Source organism: Leptonychotes weddellii, chromosome 4 (assembly GCF_054177405.1).
Source record: "Leptonychotes weddellii isolate Sample4059 chromosome 4, ASM5417740v2, whole genome shotgun sequence".
Lineage (NCBI taxonomy): Eukaryota > Metazoa > Chordata > Mammalia > Carnivora > Phocidae > Leptonychotes > Leptonychotes weddellii.
In genome coordinates this window covers 96,257,162-96,280,267 of record NC_138372.1, presented here as the reverse complement: position 1 = coordinate 96,280,267, position 23,106 = coordinate 96,257,162, and the positions used below count along the sequence as shown (strand labels likewise).

General features: G+C 45.0%; 1 protein-coding gene across 1 annotated transcript; it reads right to left on the bottom strand.

The window, feature by feature from the left end:
* Positions 1 to 7,276: 7,276 nt before the first annotated feature.
* Positions 7,277 to 8,737, bottom strand: CRCT1 (cysteine rich C-terminal 1). Its single transcript, XM_006750107.2, has 2 exons — positions 8,676 to 8,737; positions 7,277 to 7,901 (listed from the first exon to the last, which is right to left on the bottom strand). Exon 2 carries the CDS (start codon positions 7,872 to 7,874, stop codon positions 7,569 to 7,571), a length of 306 nt encoding a protein of 101 aa, XP_006750170.1. The 5' UTR covers positions 7,875 to 7,901; positions 8,676 to 8,737; the 3' UTR covers positions 7,277 to 7,568.
* Positions 8,738 to 23,106: the final 14,369 nt, after the last annotated feature.

The following is a 23,106-nucleotide window of genomic DNA, read 5'->3' as shown; positions in this document are numbered from 1 at the left end:
TGGTAGAATTCCCCAGGGAATTCATCAGGCCCTGGACTCTTGTTTTTTGGGAAGATTTTGATCACTGCTTCAATCTCGTTACTGGTTATTGGCCTATTCAGGTTGTCAATTTCTTCCTGTTTCAGTCTTGGCAGCTTATAGGTTTCCAGGAAGGTCTCCATTTCATCCAGATTGCTCAGTTTATTGGCATATGGTTATTGATAATAATTTCTAATAATTGTTTCCATTTCCTTGGTGTTAGTCGTGATCTCTCCCACTTCATTCATAATTTTATTAATTTGGGTCCTTTCTCTTTTCTTTTGGATAAGTCTGGCCAGTGGTTTGTCAATCTTATTAATTCTTTCAAAGAACCAACTTCTAGTTTCGTTGATCTGATCTACTGTGTTTCTGGTTTCTAATTCATTGACCTCTCCTCTAATCTTAATTACTTCTCTTCTAATGCATGGCTTAGGCATCCTTTGTTGATTTTTCTCTAGTTCTTTAAGGTGTAGAGTTAGTTGGTGAATTTGGGTTTTTTCTATTTTTTTGTGTGAGGCTTGGGCAGCTATATATTTCCCCCTTAAGACCACCTTTGTAGTATCCCATAGGTTTTGGACCAATGTGTTTTCATTCTCACTGGTTTCCATGAATTGTTTAAGTTCTTCTTTGATTTCCTAGTTGACCCAAACATTCTTGAGCAGAGTGGTCTTTAACTTCCAAGTGTTTGAATTTCTGCCAAATTTTTTCTTGTGATTGAGTTCCAGTTTTAAAGCATTATGGTCTGAGAATATGCAGGGAATAATCTCAACCTTTTGATATCAGTTGAGACCTGATTTGTGACCCAGTATGTGGTCTAATCTGGAGAAAGTTCCATGTGCACTCGAGAAGAATGAGTATTCTATTGTTTTAGGGTGGAATGTTCTGTAAATATCTATGAGGTCCATCTGGTCCAGTGTGTCATTCAAAGCTCTTGTTTCTTTGTTGATTTTCTATTTAGATGATCTGTCTATTGCTGAGAGTGGACTATGGGTTTCCTACAATTAACATATTGTTATCAATATGACTCCTTATTTTGGTTAACAGTTGGCTTATGTAGATGGCTGCTCCCATGTTGGGGACAGATATTTACAATTGTTAGATCTTCTTGTTGGATAGACCCTTTAAGCATGATATAGTGTCCTTCTGTGTCTCTAACTACAGTCTTTAGCTTAAAATCTAATTTGTCTGATATAAGAATTGCTATCCCAGCTTTCTTTTGAGGTCCGTTGGCATGGAAGATGGATCTTCATCCCTTCATTTTCAGTCTGGATGTATCTTTAGGTTCAAAATAAGTCTCTTGTAGGCAGCATATGGATGGGTCCTGTCTTTTTATCCAATCAGCAACCCTGTGCCGTTTTATGAGAGCATTTAGGCCATTCATGTTGAGAGTGTTTATTGAAAGATATGAATTTATTGTCATCATGCTGCCAGTGAAGTCCTTGTTTCTATAGATTGTCTCTGTAAATTTCTGTTCTATATCACTCTTGGGGGTCTTTCCCCTTTTATAAAACCCCCCTTAATATTTCTTGCAGGTCCAGCTTAGTGGTCACATATTCTTTCAGTTTCTGCTGGTCTTGGAAACTCTGCATCTCTCCATCCATTCTAAATGACAGCCTTGCCAGATAAAGTATTCTTGGCTGCATATTTTTCTCATTTAGTATCCTGAATATGTCTTGGCAGCCCTTTCTGGCTTCAGGTCTCTGTGGGAAAATCTGATGTTATTCTGATGTTCCTCCCTTTGTACATAAGGAATCTCTTCCCCTTAACTGCCCTTATGATGATTTCCTTTGTTCTAAGATTTGCAAGTTTTACTATTACCTGCCGGGGTGTTGGCCTGTTTTCCTTGATCTTGGGAAGGGTCCTCTCTGCCTCTAGGACACAAATGTTTGTTTCATTCCCCAGATTAGGGAAGTTGTCACCTACAATTTGCTCAAATGTATCTTCTGGTCCTCTCTCTCTCTCTTCACCCCCTTGGGGATCCCAATAATCCTGACATTGGAATGCTTCATGGTGTCACTTATTTCTCTGATTCTATTTTCTTGGATTTTGAGTTGTTTTTCCCCAGCCTCCTCTTTTTCCTTCTTGTCTATTAATTGGTCTTCTAGATCACTAATTCGTTCTTCTGCCTTGCTTACCCTAGCTGTTAGATTATCTAGATTGGATTGGATCTCATTGATAGCATTTTTAAGTTCTGCCAGTTCGGCTTTCATTTCTGCCCTTAGAGACTCTATGTTGCCATTAATCAATTTCTCCACTCTAGCTATTGTCTTCACAATTGCAACACTGAATTTCATCTCCAACATCTTGGTTATATCTGTATCCATTTTGAGTCTTTCCTATTTTGGGGATTCCTCCTCCTAGTCATTCTGTTGAGGGGTGATTGAGGGAATGTACAGTCCAAATTATTGACCACAACCCAAGCAAGATGCACCTATTTTCTAGGGACCTTAGGGTTGCTGGCCTCTTGTTCTCCCAGCCTGTCTTCTGGGGGAGGGGCCTGCCATGCTGTTACTCAGGCAACCCTGTTTGAGCAGAGTTGTCCTGTCCCCTGTGTGTGTGTGGGGGGGGGAATGGACTTAGTGAAAACTGGTTTTGGGGGGCTTTTGTTCTCTGGCAGCTTTCCCTGGCAACTTTCTGTGTCTCTTTTGAGAGTCAGAGCAGGAGGGATGGTTTCCAACCCTCTGCCTCAGAGCAGAGAGATTGCAGTCTGTTCTTCAGTGATCTCTCCAGGCCACACTATCTCCATTTCTGTCTGTGCTGCTATAAACTGCAGAATCCTGGTCTGTGCGCCCCTCAGCAGGGCTCCCAGTCCTCGCCTCCAGGTCCGGGCACATCTCTGCCCTTAGTGCTTCTAAAACCGCCAGCCACCCCAGTTTGCACACAGCCCCACCACTCTGGGTTTCATTTTGGGGGGCTGCCCTAAAGTCCTTTCCCCATTGCTACCATTCTGCAAGTCTGTGCCCTGTCCTCAGCACAGGAGGATATTGCTCACCGCTGGTGTAGGATCCTCACAGCTCCCTCCCACTTCCATTTATCCTCTGACATCTGCCCATGGAATCACGGCTCCCTGCTTCATACCTCGAAACCAACTGCCTGCCATATTCTGTTTGTAGAGACCCAGATCTATCTTCTTACATCTCAGGCTGATTTTGTGGATGTTCAGAGTGGTCCCCAGTGGATATCCAGCTCAATTCAGGGGACCTGTTGGAATAGGGTCCCCTAGTCCTCCACCATCTTTTCCCCACTCAGCTTTGTTTGACACTCAAAACCATCCATGTGTTGGCCTAATCACTCCCTCTCCACAGATGTGTCCTCAAAGTCTTTCTATACCACCACCTCCCCCTTGGATTTCCTTTCTCCTCCTGCTCAAGCTTGAAACTACTCCCCTCCTTCCCAGAAATTCATACCATAGCTCAGTGTTCAGAACATTGGTTTTAGAGTCAGACACATCCACTTCAAAACCCTGTTCTGCCAACTACAAGCTGTGCAACCTTAAGATGATTACCTAACAGCCCTGTGTCTCAATTTTCCTATCAACAAAATGTAAGGGGAAACTTATCTGTGGAAAAATTGTGAGGGTTAAGTGGAATAATGCCCAGCTTACAATATGTGATCCATCTCACTACCAAATCTGTGTGCTCACCAGCTGGAATTCTGAGTGACTTCTCCAGTGAAAGTCTCTAATGGGGCCAGTGTAACTGAGCACCCCTTGAACACTGTAGCCGTGGGCTTCCAATGAGGCAGAAAGCTTATAAGCATGTGCTTTCCTGCCCTGTGCAATGGCTTCCACATTTTCTGCCCAGACTGTGCTTCCTCAGAGAGGCCTCTCCTGGTCTTTACCTAAAATCCCCATGTACTTCCACTTAATGTCTATACCTCATCTTCTTTATTTTCATCACAGCACTTTTCACCATATGAAATAATGTCTTTCTTGCTCACTTTCTTGTCTATCTTCACACTAGAAAGTGAAGTCCCCATGGCAGTTCCACACAGGCAGGATCCACATGGGCAATTCCACATCAGCAGGTTTACACAGGTGGATCTACATGGATAGGGTCCCTATGGTAGGTCCACATGGGCAAGTGCATGAGAGTAGGTCCATAAAGTGGGGTCCACATGGGCAGGGTCCACACAGATAAGGTCCCCAGGGCAGGTCCCTATAGGCAGGGTCCACACAGGCAGGATCCGCAAGGGGTAGAGTCCCCATGGCAAGTCCATATGGGCAAGTTCATGTGGCAGGGTCCACACAGGTCCACATAGTCTCATTCTTTGTCTTCCCCAGCATCATGAACAGCATCTGGTGCAGTCAAATAAATGCACAAAAGAAAGAATCTCTGCCTCTCTGAAGTACCTCCATCTTCATACCCAGCTCAGATCCCTCAGCTCCCACAAGGTCTTGTGAATAACTCAGTCCACAGTAATTTGTCCTCATTTGAAGCCCTGTAACAAATCTCCAACTATATTCAGCTGAATCCCTATGGCCATTATCTATGCCACGTTCAGGTTGTGACATTTCTTGTGTTGTTAAGTATTATCTGTATTTGACTATGAAGTTATTTCTTATATGTGACATTGGCATTCATACCTTGTGTGATTATTTACTGTATTTCCCAAATCAGACTATAAACTCCTTGAGGCCAAGACATACTTTTGCATATCTCCCAGAATGATTCAGCACAACACTTTCCATGTGATGCACTAACAAACATTCATTTACTTATTGACCTCTAATAGGTACCTGGCACAGTTTTCAATGCCAGGGATGCGCTGTCCCTAAATAATTAATTGAGTGACATTATTCAATTATTTCAGTGTGTAGGTTTGGAAGAAGTGGCTCTTGGCTCTCTTGGAAGGCATTAGAGAGCTGGTCCAACCAGAGACTGTAACTTGTTGTCTGAGTAACCTCTGATGTGTCACAAACTCTCAGAGATTTTCCAGTCTGTTAAACAGAGATAACACTTTTCTTACAGAATCATGAAAGAGATATATAATAACACCTTATAAACTGCTAAGTTCCATATAAATATCAATTGTTCCTATTACCACTAGAATAACATAATTTAAGCCTAAACTGGAGCCATTGTGAATAAAATGCATTCAATTATACCGCTACTATCTTATTATCCAAAGATAATAAGAAATCTGATTTTGGCTGTCACAGTGTACTGAGTGACAACCTTTGAGTAGGACCTCACATTGCCAAATGCCAGCATTCCAGCCAGCATTCCCGGGCGGGGGGGTGGGGGGGAAGGGGACTGCTGCTACCTCAGAGGGAATGCTTGTACCAAGCATTACAAGTTTACCTGCTGCTGGACATCAGAAAAGGCTAGGGGCCATGAACACAGAGCCCCAGCCCATCCAGAGCAGCTCCCCAAGTTTCTGTAATGACACTATTCTTTGAATGCTCAAATCTCTGTTATCAAACCACCCCTTAGGTAGCCTGCTGGAATCAGAGATACTTGAGCTTGGTGGTGCTGCCATCCATGGCCAGGCATTTGATTGATACAAATGTGCCTCACGTACAAAGGTGTGTATTCCCATTAGGATTCACATGTCTCTCAGTATGTCACTGCCTTTCTTCCCCAAAACTCAGGCCTCAGCTTCCTGTGCGAGGGTCACCTCCTGCCTTCAGGCTAGCTTCACTCTGTCTATTCTGAGTCAAGCAGTGCTCTCTTCCCACCTCACCCCTCCACTGAGGCCTGAGGCTTGTTGCTCCAACACACATCACTGGTGTGGGAGGGGCAGGTCCACAGGTGATATTATCTGTTTTTAAACAGTTTCCACAAGTCACCTCCTACTAAGAATCACAGAATCTCAGAGATGGAAGTAGGAACCCCTCCCATCCAGAGCAGGGCTACCCTTCAGAAGCTCCCCAAAAGGGGTCCTTTGGCCTCTGCTCTAAACATCCTGGATGAATCAATAGACCATCTCCTACCTCACCTCTGAGCAAATACTTTTGTTGGGTGGAAGCCATGACAGAGCTTGCTAGTCATCAGGTTACTGATGGAGCAGCACCAAGGAGCCAAGCTTCAATTTTCTATGAGCCTGGGTGTGTCCAGAGGCCCAAGTGTCCCTTCCTTTGAATGGTGGTGATTTCTAAGGCAGTAGAATATGATGCCAATTCTGAAAACATGGACTTTGGAGTCAGACAGATCCTGGTTCAAGTCTCATCTCCCTCACTCACTATCCGGAGACCTTGAACATTCACTAGCTGTGCAACTTTAGGCAAGTCACTGAAACTCTCTGAACCCCAGTTTTCTCAGATTTAAAAAAATGAGGGAAGTAAAGTCTAGATTTTGAGATTACCATGGGGATCAGCTGAGAGAATGTATGTAGAGTGCTTAGCCCTGTGCCTGGAACAAAGGAAGTGCCCAATAAGTGGCAGCAATTGTTCCTATTATCACCACCAGTATTACCATCTCCTGCATCCGTGAACCACAGGGATGTCATTCTCCCTGTTTCCTCTTTCCTCAAGTGAGGAAGTAAGATCTATGCCCACAGGTCTGGGCTTCAGACCTCAGGATGACCCTGCCACCACCATCACAGCCACCTCTAGAGAATAACATAGCCATGCTTCTGAGCATGGCTCATTGCACCCTACAGAGTCCCAGATGTCCATGACTGTTGGTCGGGCCTTGGCTGCATGGATGAGGCCTGAAGAGGGAGTTTCCCAGGCTCCTGGAAGGTTCAGCTTGGAAAAGTTTCCTCACCCAGCAAGCAAAGCAGTGGGTTGATAATCCTGTAGCAAAAGAAAGTCTCAGATTGCCTGATTCCAAAGTCTTGGAGAATTGTAGATCCAAATCTTTGCCACACAGCAGCTTGTGCAGGGCCTAGTGGGCTGGAGGGTGAGCACAACAGCCAGAAGGCTCTGGAAAGTTTCAGGGAACCAGAAAAAGCAGTTAGGAGTATAAGCCAGCAGTGGGACACCCAGTCATCTCCATCATGCACTGGCTGAGTGACTGAGCAAGTTACTTATCCTCAGTTTCTCTTCTGTAAAATGGAGTAACAGCACCTACCCCCATTGAGTCATTGTGAGAATGCCATGAGGTGGTGCATGTCACGTCAAGTCTTTAGAACACTGTTTGGCTCCATTTGTGATTTCTGCTATCATAATTAAGTACCAGGAAGCCACTCTTGTTCAGGCATGAATTTGACTTTTCTCCCTTTTAGGTATGCCAAGTCAGGGCTAAGTGAGAGGTAGTGGACAGGGTAACAGAACGCAATAATAAACACACAAATGAAAGAATAAGAAACGAAGTGTTCTTGGGAGGTAGAAGCTTTATTATGACATGGATATTTATTAAGCACCAACTGTGTGCAAGCCTCTGCCACGGTAGGGTCCAGTATTCCACCCATGGTGCTCACGTTCCCGGGGAAGATAACATGGGGGTTAGAGTTTGGTGGGGCTGAGAACAGCGTGGGTTTTGGAACATCCAGTGCAGGTAGGTTTACGGGGAGGTGGAGGGGAGCACACTCCAACCTAGTCCCTTGCGGGAGCACGGTGACACGCAGCAGGGACTCCAGTGGGGAAGCAGGGCTCGGCGGGGGCCTCAGCAGCCGCCACAGCAGCCTTGGCTCTGGACGTTGCTGGAGCTCTGACTGCCACCTCCGCAGCAGCTGCAGCACCCGCTCCGACGCTGTCGGCGGCGTCTTCTGGGGAAGCAGCCACAGCCGCTGGAGCCACAGCAGCCGCCGGAGCCACAGCAGCCGCCGGAGCCACAGCAGCCGCCGTCCGAACCGCAGCAGCTGCAGCAGGAGGATGAGGCTGCGGGTGCGGGAGCAGGACACGGAGCGGGGCCCTGGGCACACCCCTTGGAAAAGCCCTTGGCGGAAGCTGCGCTCTGCTGGGAGGACATGGTGGAGCTCAGCTCGTCACGGCGAACCTGGAAGACAAGAAGCCTTTTACAGGCTGGCAGGCCTTTTCGCCCCAACAACTGAACTCAGGGCTTTAGAGATTTGGTTGGCTTTGTGAGCAAGCTAGCCTGGCCTGGTGCAGGGGAGAAAGGAGGGGAAGCAATGAAACACACCCCAACCAGGTGTTTCCAGTGAGTTAAACAGGCATAAAGCAGGGAACAGTCTGCCGAGAATCAATGGGTTTCCATTTTCTCCGACTAAAATAAGGACCACCCAAGTGCTCCACAGTGGAAGCTAAAGAAGATATGATGGCAATTTATCTGCATGATCCAGTCCAAACTCTTCCTTTGGCTCTTTTCTCTTCCCCCATTTCCCTGTGGCCACAGATCTTCAAGTGCTGTTCACACAGTTATTAGCATTGTATAAACACCCCACCAATTAGAAAATACCCAAATCACACATGAGGACCTGCTGCCTGGGTCTAAGGAACCCACAAATACAAGAAGCATGTCCTGGTCTTCATTCCTGCCTGTGCCCCGTTCCCAAGTATAAGGAAATCGTGCACCAGTCTGCATACCAGTGGTGTAGAAGATGGAAATACATCCCAGTCCAGGGAGCCAAAGGCCTGGGCTCTAGCCACATTCTGCTAACCTTGCAGAAGTCACGGTTCCAAGTCGAGCCTCCATGTCCTCATTGGTACCATGAAAGATTGGCTCACTTGAAGCCTAAGGCTCTGCTCTGCCTTCTCCTCCCCTCTGCCTTCAAGTCTAGAACTACCCCCCAGGTCCTGCTTGGACACTTACCAGACCCTGGTTACACTGGAAGACTTGATCAGTTCACAACTGGAATGGGGCACCTGCTAGGCAATGGACTGAGCAGTGTCCAGCCAGAGAACCTTTTATAAGATTGCAGTAAGGCACTGCCTCTTGGGAGGGGCCCATTTCCCAATAGACATGGTCAGCTGATGCTCACATCCCAGAGACATTCATCACTCAGGTAGCACTGTAGGTGGTGCACGTGGGTATTCAAGTCACTTCACAGAGGTGCCAGGATTGCTGTGACGTGTTTACTTTCCAAATAAGACACTGCCTATAGCTGGGAGAGCTGTGTGTGTGCTAAGAAAAGTTATGAGGGCTCATGTGGGGTCTGGGACCTCTCTTTGGGACCTGTTCTCTTTGCCCTCTTCTACAATACACACACACACACACACACACACAGTTACCCCATTCTCACATCCATCCTTGTGTCATCATTTACTTGGTATTGGTAATTTACTTACTTTATTATCTTTCTTTGCTTCTCTCTGACTCTTGGTCCTTGGCTTTTCAAGTCAGGCCACAGGCTATGTGAAAAGCCTGCTGGGCTTCATCTAGAAGCTTCCAGATAACACTGAGTTAAGATGACGGTGGGGATATGCCTATGGGAATCCCAGTGGTGATTTCTCTTTGTCACTGGAAACAGGAAGAAAAACCCAGGCAAAGTTATAGAACCATTAAGACCAGAAAAGCTGTGAATGTAGTCAGGTTGCCATATCTCCATACAGCCCTGGAGGCTTAAGAGAAAAATATGTGCAGGATGCCTGGCCCAATTGCAAAATGCTAAGCCAGCCTGTGGGACTCCCTGCTTCTTACTCCCCACCCCCACCAAAATCCTTTTGAAGATAAGTTCTCCTTGGAACCAGTGGCCAATGGAGAGAGGGAGGGAGGGAGGGAGAGTGGGAGGGAGGAAGGAAGGAAGGAAAGAAGGAAAGAAAGAAGGAAGGAAGGGAGGAAAAAAAAGGAAGGAAGGAAGTCAAGCCAGGTGCTTCCCAAGGTCCAAAGTGTCCATGAGAAATGGTACTTTTAGAATAACTGAGTTTTAAAAATTGGGACAGAGTTTGGAGGTCAAATGGCTTCAGAATTTCTTATTGAGTGCAAGCACTCACAACCATGAGATAAAAGAGAAACCCAAGACTAAGAATTCGAGAGTTGATGGTGAGAGATAGGTTGGAGGTAAGTGAGCTGGGCATGGTATGATGAAACAGACAAAGAAAGGTCAATCATGAAAGATACCAGTTTCATTTAATGTACCTTTAGAGCCTGATTAACAGGTTGCATGTACCTGGGAGCACTCGTTGGTGAGTACAGGTGAGACATTCCAAGAGGTGAGGTCTTATTAGAATAGAGAACGAAGTAATGAAGTAACAAGGCCTCTGGGAGAGGGGATCTCTTCTGGGAGATGACATGGACAAGTGCAGGAATGCTACATGGACTTGCTATGGTCTCATATACTAACTTACTTCACCTATCACTGTTAACTCATATCAAAGGAAAAGCTAATTATTCTTCTTGTCTATAAAAGACTGATTGGGAATTATCATTCTTATCATAAATTTTCTGAGTATCTCCTGAAGGAATCAGCCTATTCCTAAAGAAAATGGAAAACTCACCACAGTGACTAAAGCCCTCCTGTTCCCCCTTAACACACACACATACACACACACACACACACACACACACAACATACTGACCACATGGAGACATTCTTTGGCAGAGGAGGATGCCCTTCTTGATTCTGTACTTGGACCCATACTCAGACTTTCAGGATCCAGGGAAAGTGGGCTCAGACATTTCATACCTGCCTCCTAAACTCACTCTCCCAAATCCAACCCACCCCCCCATATCTCCTCTCTAGTAACAGATGGAAGCACCTGGGATAATAATCATCAGAAAAGGAAGAGGTGTTTATTTATTGGAGCCCGGAATGAGCACTTGAGGAGACCTTATCCCCATAACTAGGAGATAAAGTCTTCTTTAATCTGTCACCCATACTTGAAGGAAACCCTCACTTCAGAGTATCTCATACCACTGTAACCTTTCTGGGTATCACCAACCTCCCCTCTGAAAAACCATTCTTGACTCCCCTCATGCAAAGCTTGTGTCAGGGTAATAGTCTCAGACACGAATCTTTCCTTCAAGCCTAAAGTTTCCAAAATCAGAGCATAAAAGGGAATATTGTTTCCCAGAGGTCTAAGAAGCTTCAGTGCCAAAATCTTCCCAAACTGAATTGTAAAGTAATCACTTGCACTTAAAAGAATGGAAGGGGAGAGGGCTTGATGGAGGGGGTGAGTGGGCGAGGTGAACAAGACATAATCAGGAGGCTGTGACATCAGGAATAAGAAGCTTTATTGTTACAGAGAAAGCAGCTTCATAACTGAACTCCAACACCAAGTCCTCCAAAGATGTGTGTGCGAGAGGGAATCAGACTAGTGAATGCCACAGGCTAACCCTCTAGACCTCACAGTGGAATGGACATGGGTGGGAGGAAGAGGGAAACTCAAAGCATTCAGAAGCCTTTCCGTCCTCTTCTGTTCTTCCAAATGGGAGAAGAGGAGTCTCGGCCCAGTGTCTCCTCCAGGGCTGCTCCTCAGTGCTCCCCACGGCCCAGATCAGCAGCAGCCCCCAGAGCTGCCGCAACATCCAGAGCTCCCAGAAGAGCAGCCGGAGCTCCCAGAGCTGTGGCAGCAGCTGGAGCCTCCAGAATGGCCACCAGCACTGCCACAGCAGTCAGAGTTCTGGTGTCGGCGTCGAAGAGATCGGCGGGGCCTGTGGTGGCTCAGGCAGCAGCCGCCGCCCCCAGAGCTGCAGCAGCCGCCGCCCCCAGAGCTGATGCTGCAGCAGGGAGAGACTGGAGGTGGGCAGGGGGCTGGGCACTTAGGGGGGCATTTTGGGGGACACTTGGGAGGACACTTAGAAGTACCCTTGGGGGGGCACTTGGGAGGGGGCTGGCACTGCTGCTGGCTTTGCTGGCAGGACATCTCAACAGGAACTGAATGAAGCTGAAAAACAAAACAGCATTCTAAGTTCAACCAGCCCAAGATAACTTACCTACATTTAAAACTGAGCTATGAATTCACAAGATTCCATCTTTATGATGATCAGATTTTTAAACCCAATCTCCCAAAATCAATTACAAGAAATATACAAAAGGTTTCAACCTAGGAACTCCATAATTTCAAAAGAATTCTTTGTAATTTCAAAAAGACACCAATCCTTCTTTCCCTTCTCCTACTTTACACCCTCCCCCTTCAGCAGAACCCTCCCATCCAAATCCTCTTTTTGCCATGTCTTTCTTAAGATTGTCCTTAGCCTGGGGTATCTCACTGGCTCAGTTGGCTGTCCAAGTGTCTGACTCTTGATTTCAGCTCAGGTTGATTTCAGCTCAGGTCATGATCTCAGGGTTGTGAGATCGAGCCCCCGTTAGGCTCTGCACTGGGTGTGGAGCCTGCTTCAGATTCTTTCTCTCCCAGGGCACCTGGGTGGTTCAGTCAGTTAAGCATCTAGCCTCCGGCTCAGGTCATGATCCCAGGATCCTGGGATCGAGCCCCACGTCCAGCTTGGGGATCCTGCTTCTTCTCTCTTTCTCTCTTTCTCTCTCTCTCTCTCATAAATAAATAAAATGTTTTGTTTTTTTAAGATTCTCTCTCCCTATGGTTTTCCCTCTCCCTCTGCCCCTCCCTGCCTCTCTCTCTTAAATTTTTTTTCTTCTCAACAACCCCCAGGGCTACTCCTTGCCTGAAACACCAACACCAAGAGTCCCTCCTGGTCCTCGAGATGTACTTTACCTGGTTCAGGCACTGGAGCAGATCACCCAGGATGCAGGTAGACTGAGGTGCTGTTAGAAGCTTCTGACTTTTATACAGGTTCAGCTCTGACCTGGTATCAGGAGGTGTGGACCACGTGAGGGATACTAACAGAATCTTTCACAAAGGGCACATGTGACTACCCTTCCCTCACATCCCAGGGACCTAATTCCTCCCTCCATAAGCATGTTAAGTATTAGCTTGTCAGGAAGGTCCCCCGAGAATTGCAGGCCACAAGGATGGTGATGGTGCTTTGTGGATTGCACACATTGCCTGTCAGCCTCACAGGCAGCTCTGCTATGCTCCCTGTTTCCTGAGCTGGGTCAGTGGGGTTCTAGACCTCAGGGATGAAGAGAAGTCTCTCTTCTCTTTGGCTTGGAAATGGAAAGAAAAATTCCCAAGATGGAAATCAAACGGCTCCTTTTAGAATGAGATTAGAGATCCAAAATAAAATGCCAGGCCTGAGCCTATGATCTAATGTGACTTTTTCATTCTTAGATGATGCCATAACCCAGATTAAGAATGCTCGATATCTCAATGATGTTATTTTAGTAGATCTAATGCAGATGGTGTGGGTGGTTTGATTTCTCGCCTTACCTGAACTTGACATACCAAGAGAACTCACAAATAACCCTGATTCAGCACTAACGATCCCCTTGAAAGGGCAGAAGAATTCTAGGAATGGCTTCTCTTTCCACATATGGTCCTAAAAAAGCCATCTTTAGTCAGACCAAGGTGAGGCAGAAAGGACCAGGCATATGCTGAAGGTGGAGCAGTGGAACTGGACTCATGGAAGTTGCCAGAAGTGAGGCATCAGTTCCGGTCATCCCTAAGAAAATATTAGAGCTGAGCCCTGGTGTTTTATTACACACACACAAAAAAAAATTCATGGTACTTACTTGCTACTGGGGGATGAGATTATAAGAAAGCCTGATCATTATGAAAAAAATACAGATAGGAAGAATTTAAAATTCATTTACAATCGCACCTTCTGAGCATTCTTAATATTTTGCTATTTTCCTTACATCCTCCATTTTACTTTTTTCCAGTCTTTTTTTTCTTATACTGAATATGGCTTTTTAGTGATTTTGTTTTGTTTTGACTTTACACAGTCTTTATCATAGTATTGTCTGTAAGAGTTTATCTTACTAACTTTTCACTTAAGATTTAAACATAAACATTTCCCCTGTTGCCATTCATTCTTTGTAAGCATTATTTTTGGTAGCCATAGAACATTTCGTGGAAGCCACTGAACCCATTTATAAGTGGCCAAGAGCATGAGTGCTAGAACCAGTCTGTGGTTTGAATCTCAGCTCCCCACTTACAAGCTTACCAGCTGTATGATGTTGGACAAGTGACATTAGTTCTCTGTCTCATTGTCTTCATCTGTGATATGGGAAAGTAATAGTATTTATCTCATAGGATCCTTTGCAGATTAAATGAGTTAACATCCATAAAACTCTTGGAATAGTGCCTGGTACACAGTAAGCACTCAACGAATATTAAAAGTGAAATGTGATGCTGTCCCACTTCCAAATGGCAGCACAAAGTGGGCAGGTGGGTTTAGATAAAGCCCACCAGGTGGGGAGCCAGGGAGCTTGCTTTGGCTGCTAGAGCTCTGTGCATCAGGGGATCCACCTCTTCCCCTCTCACTGAGAAATAGAGGAAAGGATGCATAACAAAGACTCTGAATTTCTGGAAAAAGAAGCCTAATACAAGTTAAAGAAATTATCCATTTAATACACAGGTATGATAAATTTTGAAAGGAACAATGTACATACCTTCTGACTTATAATTATTTGCTCACCTAGCTGACACACAGTTAGGTCTTTGAGTGTAGGAATCCCTAAGGGATCGAGTTTAATGCTCAATTTTCAATTTTCATTGAATTGACACTCAATTTGCATTTCCTTGTTCAGTTGAATTTGCTATTCAGTAAGAAGGATGGGTGCCTCCAACAAATCCAAATCCAGATTTTCATTGACAAGTCCCAGACATTTCATGGAATGATAGAACAGATGTGTAAAGGACCTTGGCCATCATTCAGACACAATGGTTCTCGACTCCAGTGAGGGATAGGCACTGACAGTCTCCAAAAGTTCATTGGGTGGTTCCAATATACAGTAGGATGAGAATCACTTGATTTTGATCATGTTCCTTATTTTACAAATGAGGAAACTGAGGCTCAGAGATGAGAAGAGTCTTGTCCCAGATCACACAAAGACTTAGAGGCAGAGCTAGAATTCAGATCCTGTTATCAGCCCTCTATCACAGCACCCTGCCTCTTATATATTTTATTTCTTCTTGTGATTTTTTTTTTCTAGCAAGCTTTATTTTACATAATTTGCTTGTTAAACATGGCTATTTAATTTGGGGTGAAAATCATAATAAACATGGTGAATCTTTGTCTGAATCTCATGTTTAGAAAAGTTGGAAGTAATCTTTACTGCTACTGCTTTCAGGAACCAGGAATTGAGTACCTACATCTGAAAAGCAGTGTCTGGCATTATGAGGACTGGGCCAGCTGGGGGGCCTCAAGAACCCTCCCTAGGGCAGTACTACCTTGATGGCATTTCCTTGGGCCAGAAATCCAACCTTGTCAATGCCTCTGAGCTTACCAATCCTGGTGATGCTGAGTCACCGCAACTAACTCCCAAAAGACTGATGACATCAATTTACAAAGAAAAATATGAGTGTTAAATATTGGCATGATGGGCATATTCTCTTCCTGTAGGAAAACTCAGAGAAATTGAGTCATAATGTGAAGGTGCTTGGTGAGGTGGGATTGCATAATGGTCTCAGGTTTTAATCTTTTTTTTTAAAGATTTTATTTATTTGACAGAGAGAGATACAGCAAGAGAGGGAACACAAGCAGGGGGAGTGGGAGAAGGAGAAGCAGGCTTCCCGCTGAGCAGGGAGCCCAATGTGGGGCTCGATCCCAGGACCCTGGGACCATGACCTGAGCCGAAAGCAGATGCTTAACGACTGAGCCTCCCAGGATCCCCGGTCTCAGGTTTTGATAGTGAACAAAACCAGATGTGCCCATCAGGTCATCTGAATACCTCCAGCCTGGACAGACCTGAGTGGTCCTAAAAACATCTGCTGCCTGATCGTCCTCTGTAGTTCTTTGTAGATCAACCCTTTCACTGCCAGACCCTGGCCTGGGAACCACCTCTGTAGGAGCTTCTGCTGAGTAGTGCTCCCATTCATTCCATGCTGATTTTGGAATTTAATATTGGGATGGTAATTTTATCATTTGTCTTATTTTCATTACTCACTATTGCCCTGATGCACACTATAGGAAACAGAGTAATGCCTCTCCCCTCAAAGATGGCCATGTCCAAATCCCCAGAACCCATGAATAGGTTACCTTACACAGCAAAAAAGACTTTGCAGATGTGATTAGGTTAAGGATTTTGAGATGGGGAAATTATCTTGGATTATCCAGGTGGGCCTACTGTAATCCCAGGGTACTTTTAAGAGGGAGGAAAGAGGGTCAGTGTGAGAGAAAGGAGATGTGACAAATGAAGCAGAGTGCTTTGAAAATGATGTGCTTTGAAAATGACCATGAGCTAAGGCATTTGGGAAGCTTCTAGAAGCTGGAAACAGTAAGGAAATAGGTTGTTCCCTAGAGCCTCTAGAAGGAACATAACTCTGCCAACACCTCGATATTAGCCTGGTAAGACCCATGTTGGACTTCTGACCTACAGAAGAGAATAAATTTGGGTTGTTTTAAGCCACTAAGTTTATGGTAATTTGTTATAGCAGCAATGAGAAGCTAATACACACCTAGATTTAAAAATAGTTTCAAGTTTCAGAACATGGTTTACTTAAAATGAAATTAAATTTATTAAAATTATTTCCACTGATGTTTGGAATTAAAGGTTCACATCTCTGAGTCTGACAGGATGCCTTTGGCCAAGGGGAAAACTCAGTAAAGACACAACAAAGAAAATTCTCAAAGATAAACAAAGATGTTGCCTGGGCTTGCAGCTCTGTCACTTACTAGCTGTGTGAACTTCTGTGAACCTATATACTCATCCATCAAATGAAGATAATGACAGTGTCCATCTTAGAGGGTTATATGAAGAGTCCTTGAGATAATGCTTATAAAGTCCTTAGCCCTGGACCTGGCATGTAGGAAGTGCCCAGTAACCGTTAGCCCTTCTTATTCTTGTCCTTATTGTTATTGTCCTCATCAATAGTAATCAGTGATAAGTGGAAACCTAGAGATGTCAGGACTGTCGGTAGGGCATTTCCAGGCCCTTCTTTCAGCCTGTCAGTTCCCAGCTACCTATTTACTAGATTGGGGCTTGACAAATTCCATAGAGGAGGATGGACAGATTGGACCACTTTGGGCCTATTTGAATTGTCAAGATAGTTTTTGTACCTCTTTTCAGAAAAGAAAAAGAGGTGGGGCTTCTTATACTTTCACTATGGAGAGCACTTTCCTGCTTATAAGGTGTTTTGGCATTCATGCTTTTATTTGAATTTCACAACAACCTTACTGGGTAGGACAGAGGGTTATCACTGTTGTTATTCAAAAAGAAAATTGATGCTCAGAGAGGCCAAGCAATTTGTCTAAGGTCACAGATGAGAGAAGATGCCAGGCTTCAATCTCAGCTCTTTGGGCCCTAGATTTCATGCTTGTTTCTCAAATCAGAGTGCCCTTTAGCCCAGTTTCTGCATATCCTGTCAGAGAAATGGTGGAAAGGCCTAGAGTCCCCAGGGGATTCGAATTTAAAAATGGTTTTGGTTAAACTGGATAACCACATGCATAAAAGTGAAACTGGACCCCTCTCTCACTCCACTCACAAAAATCATCTCAAGATTAATTAAAGACTTAAACATAATACCTGATACCATAAAACTCCTAGAGTACAACATAAGGAAGAAGCCCTCCTTGACACTGGTCTTGGCAAGATTTTTTGGCCTGACACCAAAAGCATAAGCAACAAAAACGAAAATCAACAAGTGGGAATACATCAAACTAAAAAGTTTCTGCACAGCAAAAGAAACAATCAACAAAATGGAAAGGCAACCTATGAAATAGAAAATGCTTGCAAACCATACATTGGATAAGGGGTTAATATCCAAAATATATTTTTAAAAATTCATAAAACTCAATAACAAAAAAATTCCAATTTTAAAAATGGGCTGAGGAACTGAATAGACATTTTTCCAAAGAAAACAGCCAAATGGCCAATAGGTACATGAAAAGATGCTCAACATCAGAGAAATGCAAATCAAAACCACAATGAGATATCATCTCACACCTATTAGAATGGCTATCATCCAGAAGACAAGACAGAAAAAGTATTGGTGAGGATATGGAGAAAAGGGAACCTTTGTGCACTTGTAAATTGGTTATGCCACTTTGGAAAACAGTACAGAGGTTCCTCAAAAAATTAAAAACAAAACTACCATATGATCCAGCAATCCCACATCTAGGTATATAGCTATAGGAAATGAAAACAGGATATCAAAAAAATATCTGCACTCCCATGTTTATTGCAGCATTATCCACAATAGCCAAGATAAGGAAACAACCTAATTGTCCACCAAGAGAGGAATGAATGAAGAAAATGTGATACACACACAGAGAATATTAATCAGCCATAACAAAGAAGGAAATCCTGCTTTGTGACATCGATGAACCTTGAGGGCAGTATGCTAAATGAGATGTCAGACGAGAAAGACAAATACTGCATGATGTCACTTACACATGGAATCTAAAAAAGCCCAACTCACAGCAACAGAGAGTAGAATGGTAGTTACCAGAGGCTAGAAGTGGGGGAATTGAGGAGATGCTGGTAAAGGGTCCAAACTTGCAACTGGAAGATGAATAATCCTGGAGATCTAATGCACAACATAGTGATATAATCAATAATACTGTATTATATACTTCAAAGTTGCTGAGAGCCTAGATCTTAAATATTTTCACCACAAAAAAAGAAATGATAATTATGTGAGGTGATAGAGGTGTTAGTTAGCACTACAGTGATAGTGCTAGCTGGAAGAGTCCTGTAGCAGTTCTGGTCTCAAGTCGTGGAGCAATCTTCTCACCTGCCTGGGCACCACCACCTCCAAGAAGTGAATACCAGAGACATGGGTGAAGGCAGGGACACCAGGAATGACTCACGAAGTTGCAGCTGCATGGGGCCCCCAGGTGCCGGTCAAACTTCCTGGAAAAGCCTCACCCCACAGCCCTATGCCAGCCTCACTCTGCCTGCCCTTGAATTCCTGATGAGTGGGATGCTCACTCCTGCCGGGGCTCTTGGCCAGCTGCAGTGTTATCTCCTCAACTGGGAGCATTTGCATAGCTGGAGCCTGAGGGCAGGAATGTTATAGGAGCCCCAGGAGTGAATAACCAGAGAAAGGAGGACTCCTCCCCTTGGGAAGTAAGTAAATTTCCGGGGTGGGGACTCAGGAGTAAAAATAGCCAAGGAGGTTCCTGGAAGCACAAGCACTGAGGCACCTTGTTTTCCCAGGGGAGAGGCTGGAAGCTGAGAGCTCAGGTGAGCTGAGCAGACAGCGGGGGGGGGGGGGGGTCGGTTGCAGAGCACAGACACTTGTCACACTGAGGCAGAGGTGTTTCCATCTGCTGGGGGGCTGGGCTGTCCCTCACAGCTGTGCAGTCACCCATGTTGGCCATCATCAATGGATGTCTTCAGCAGGACATTTTTTTAGCTCCTAGCTTACACTGAGGACCTATAGAGAGATGGCCCTATGCTAAGCAGTGGAGAAACAGAAGACAAGCCACCATCACTGCCCACCCAGAGTTGTCGGTCCCATGGGGGAGACAGATACCCCAATCAGCTAGAATAGGAGCTGGCTCTGATGAATATGGACCAAAGCATAAGCAAAGATGATTAGATAAGAAAAGTTACAACAGCATAAGCAATACATTGATTCCATTTATCTAAGTCTCTCTGAATATAACTGTGCATTTATATTTAATACATGTAAATAAACAGGAAAAAATTTGGCTGGATCTGTATTAAAATGTTAAAGTATTTACTTCTAGGTGGGGAATCATGAGCATTTCCTTTTTCCTTTTGCTTAACTACATTTTCTAATTTTCCTGCAATGAATGCCTATGACTTGGATGTTAAAATTTTTTAACTTAGCACAGAAATACTAAATGCACAGAAAATATCAGAGAAGGCTTCACAAAAGTGGCATTTGATGCTTTTATTCATTTTTGCAGATGTTTTGAATTTCTACTAAGCACCAGGTCCCGTGCTTGGTAATGGAGGCACAGGGAGAGAGCTACACATGGTCCCATTATTCCTGGGGCTTGAATACTGCCCTCACTCTCCATCTGCAGTTCAGACGCCACCTCCTTGCCTATCTTATCTCTAGCAGCCCTCTCTGTCAGACTAACTCTCTTGGATACTTAAACACCCTGCACAACATTGCTCTGATCCATATGCTCATGTCATGAACTCATTGGAAGCCAGAACTATATGCTATCCTTCTGCTGAATGCCCAAAGCTGGGAAAATATGAGTGCCCCAGGTGGTATACTGTATGGAGCCAACTGGAAGGAAGGGGACATCATGGCCCAGACAAGAGTCAGTCTCAGTGCCAGAGGCCAAAGGAGCTCCTGGTCTCTAGCCCTTGACCCCAGCTGGGCACTGAGGGTGTGAGTCCTGCTTCTTTGTGCCCACTCACGACCCATGAATCTCTTGCCCCATGGCATGCACACAGAAGGCACCTGATGTTTACTGAATTACAGTGACTGCCTAAGGCAGGCCTTGCACCTACATTTGGGATAAAAAGGATTCTTTCCACCCAAAACACCATCTTCCTTTTTGAGATCTCAAAGTTCAATTACGTTCATGCCCACAGCCTAAAAAAATTTACTTTAACTTTGTATCCAATCTGGATACCTGGTTAAAGATACCTGGTTAACCATGGTAAGTGAGGAAGGAAGAGAGAAAAGGAAAGAAGGAGAGAGGGGGGAAAAGAAGGAAAAAAGGAGGAGGAAAGGAAGGAAAGAAAGAAAGAAATGAACAAAGATGGGAAATGAATGATGAATAGAGTTCTCTCTTCCCCATCACATGTCATTCTACTTCAAGTAGTGGTGATTCTGTTGACAAATTAATAATAATAATAATAATAATAAATGTAGAAAGTGAATCTCACTTGTAATAAGGAGGAAAGATGCCCATATATCCTGGCAACCCAGATCTGAGATTATAGTTTGGATCTGGCCTCCTCCCCTGTCCTCCTCCAATACATTCTCCACCACCCATGCCCAGCATAGCCCTGGACTCTCCAGGCCCTACGTGCCAAGCTTTCCCAGTCATGCTCCTGGCTCTGGCAGACAGGTGGAGCATGATTGTGTCATATTATAGGAGTCTGAACAAGTTACCAGATGCCTGAAGTCTCTAGCTTAGTAACCAAATGACCAAGAATTCCCTGCCTCCTTTGTGCCAGCCTCTTCCACCAAAATCCAAAGAGCAATCTGGGAATATGACTGTCTCACCCCAGGAGTGCAGATTGCTCTATTCCGGGAGTTCAGTCTTCAGAACCTCTTCCTACTCATGCCCCCTGCATGTCCTCTGCTCCCACTACATCTGCCTCAGTACCTGTGGGCCCTCTCACTCTGTTAAATGTCCTCCATTTTGAGGACCCCCTTGCTGCAAGATGAAGTCCTCTCCCTCCTCTCAAGCCCTGTCCTCTGTCCCCACCTCCCCTCCCTTCATACCTCCCCACCTCCGATGACAAATACTGTGGCCCACAGCTGACAGCTATTGATGTGCACAAAACCCACCATCACCACCTCCCCCACAGGCCCCTTCCATTCCCTGAGGAAATGGCCCCAAGACCCAAGGCTGAGGGTCATCCTATTTTCTCCCTCTTTCTCCCCCACATCCAATGATGCACCATGTTTCCTTCTCTCAGCTCTACTGCCTCCTTTCCTTAGACCCTCCCTATCTTTCTAAAATGTAAATTTGAGCTTATTTAAAACTTTCAGTGGCTCCCTATTATCCCCAAGGGGAAAATATCCAAGTCCCTCCAAATGCTGCCTAAGTTCTTCATGTTTTAACAGCTTCTACCTCCCTAGGCTTGTCTCCCTTGCACCATATGAACACTACAGCCACACCAAATTGCATCCTTGAATGCACCTGGATGCATCCTCAGCTTAGAATGCCCTTCCTCCCCAACTCCTACATGCTTTCAAGGGCTGTCCTCTGAGAAGCCTGCCCCATCACTGACAGGGCCTCATCACTGCCTCCCTGAAATGGAACACCTTCTTGACAGGGCACCTATCATGCCCCATGTTCATGATTGGCCTCCCCTCCTGGATTCTGAGCACCTCCACCTTAGGGTCTGGGTGTTCCCTCCATGACCCTGGAGAGTAGCCCAGAGGCTGGCACATAATAAATACTCAGACTTCCTGAAACTCTTATCCCTGCTCCTATACTGAGAGCTCCTTGGGTGCAGGTGCTTCACATTACCCATCACTGTGTGTCCTCAAGTCCCAGCGCAGAGCTTGTAGCATTCAGCAAATACTTGTTAGATGAAGAATGAAGGAATGGAAGAATGAGAGCTTGTTGTCATTGTCAGGGAGGGAGGAGGCCCAAGGGCCAGTGTAGTCACTACAGGGCACCTTCTGACCTTGACTCAGCCTGATTCAGTTGCAAACTGTGACTGAAGTCACTTCTGTTCATCAGCATGTTGCTGTGGTCTCCCTGGGAATCCCAAGACTCTTGGACATGAATGCTTATTTGCCAGAGCAGAAAGCCTCTTGGGTCAGAAAACTTGATGGTCAATGAATAGACCAGGTACCCTAAAACCTTTTGTTCCTATGTCACTCCAGCTTCATCTTTTCCTGGGGTTTTCAGTGCCTGTCTCCCACAGGCTATCCACAGCACTGTGAGAAGACACTGTCTCAGAGCACTAGGCTCAGACGCATTGTAGGCCTCAACAGTAGTTGAGGTCTACAGTAGAGGTACCGGAATCCAGGACACAGGGGTAACTGGAGCAAATTCTATTAGGAGCACAAGACTTGAGGACCCGGGGGGAGCCATTGATAACTTTAAAGTGGAAGAAGAATCAGTTGAGTGAAGTGATAAGAGAATTCTGCCTTATTAACTCTGTAACCTTGAACATATCATTTGCTTCTCTGAATCTCAATTTTCTCATCTCTACAGTGGAGTCTACTAATACGCTACCCAGTCCAATGAGATCACATATAGCAAAGTACTTGGTGAGCCATAAAGTACTATAAAAATAAAAAATAATAATAACAGAAACATAATTAAATAATGATGATGATAATAGTTAAGGCCGGCCTATGAACGGCTCTGTCCCTCACAAAACCCTGCAGCATTACATGATGTCAGCAAGCCTGGGGTGGAGGGAGGCAGGACCCGCAACAGGAAATACTCCAGGTGACAGCTGAGAGTAAACAACATTTCCAGGGCATTGCTGGTGTCTGTCTGGGTGACAGTCCTAAGAGCAAGCATTGTCCTGGCCAAAGAGCCTGAGAAAGCCAGAATGAACTGAAGGCTAATGTTTGTGACCAGCCTTGCCCCTGTGGAACTCCTCTGATTGCTATGGAATGAGCCCTCTACTCTCCCCAGCCAGTTCTGCAGGCCC

Excerpts from the sequence above, each read along its gene's own strand:
- CRCT1 (XM_006750107.2), bottom strand. The coding sequence starts at position 7,874 with ATGTCCTCCCAGCAGAGCGCAGCTTCCGCCAAGGGCTTTTCCAAGGGG.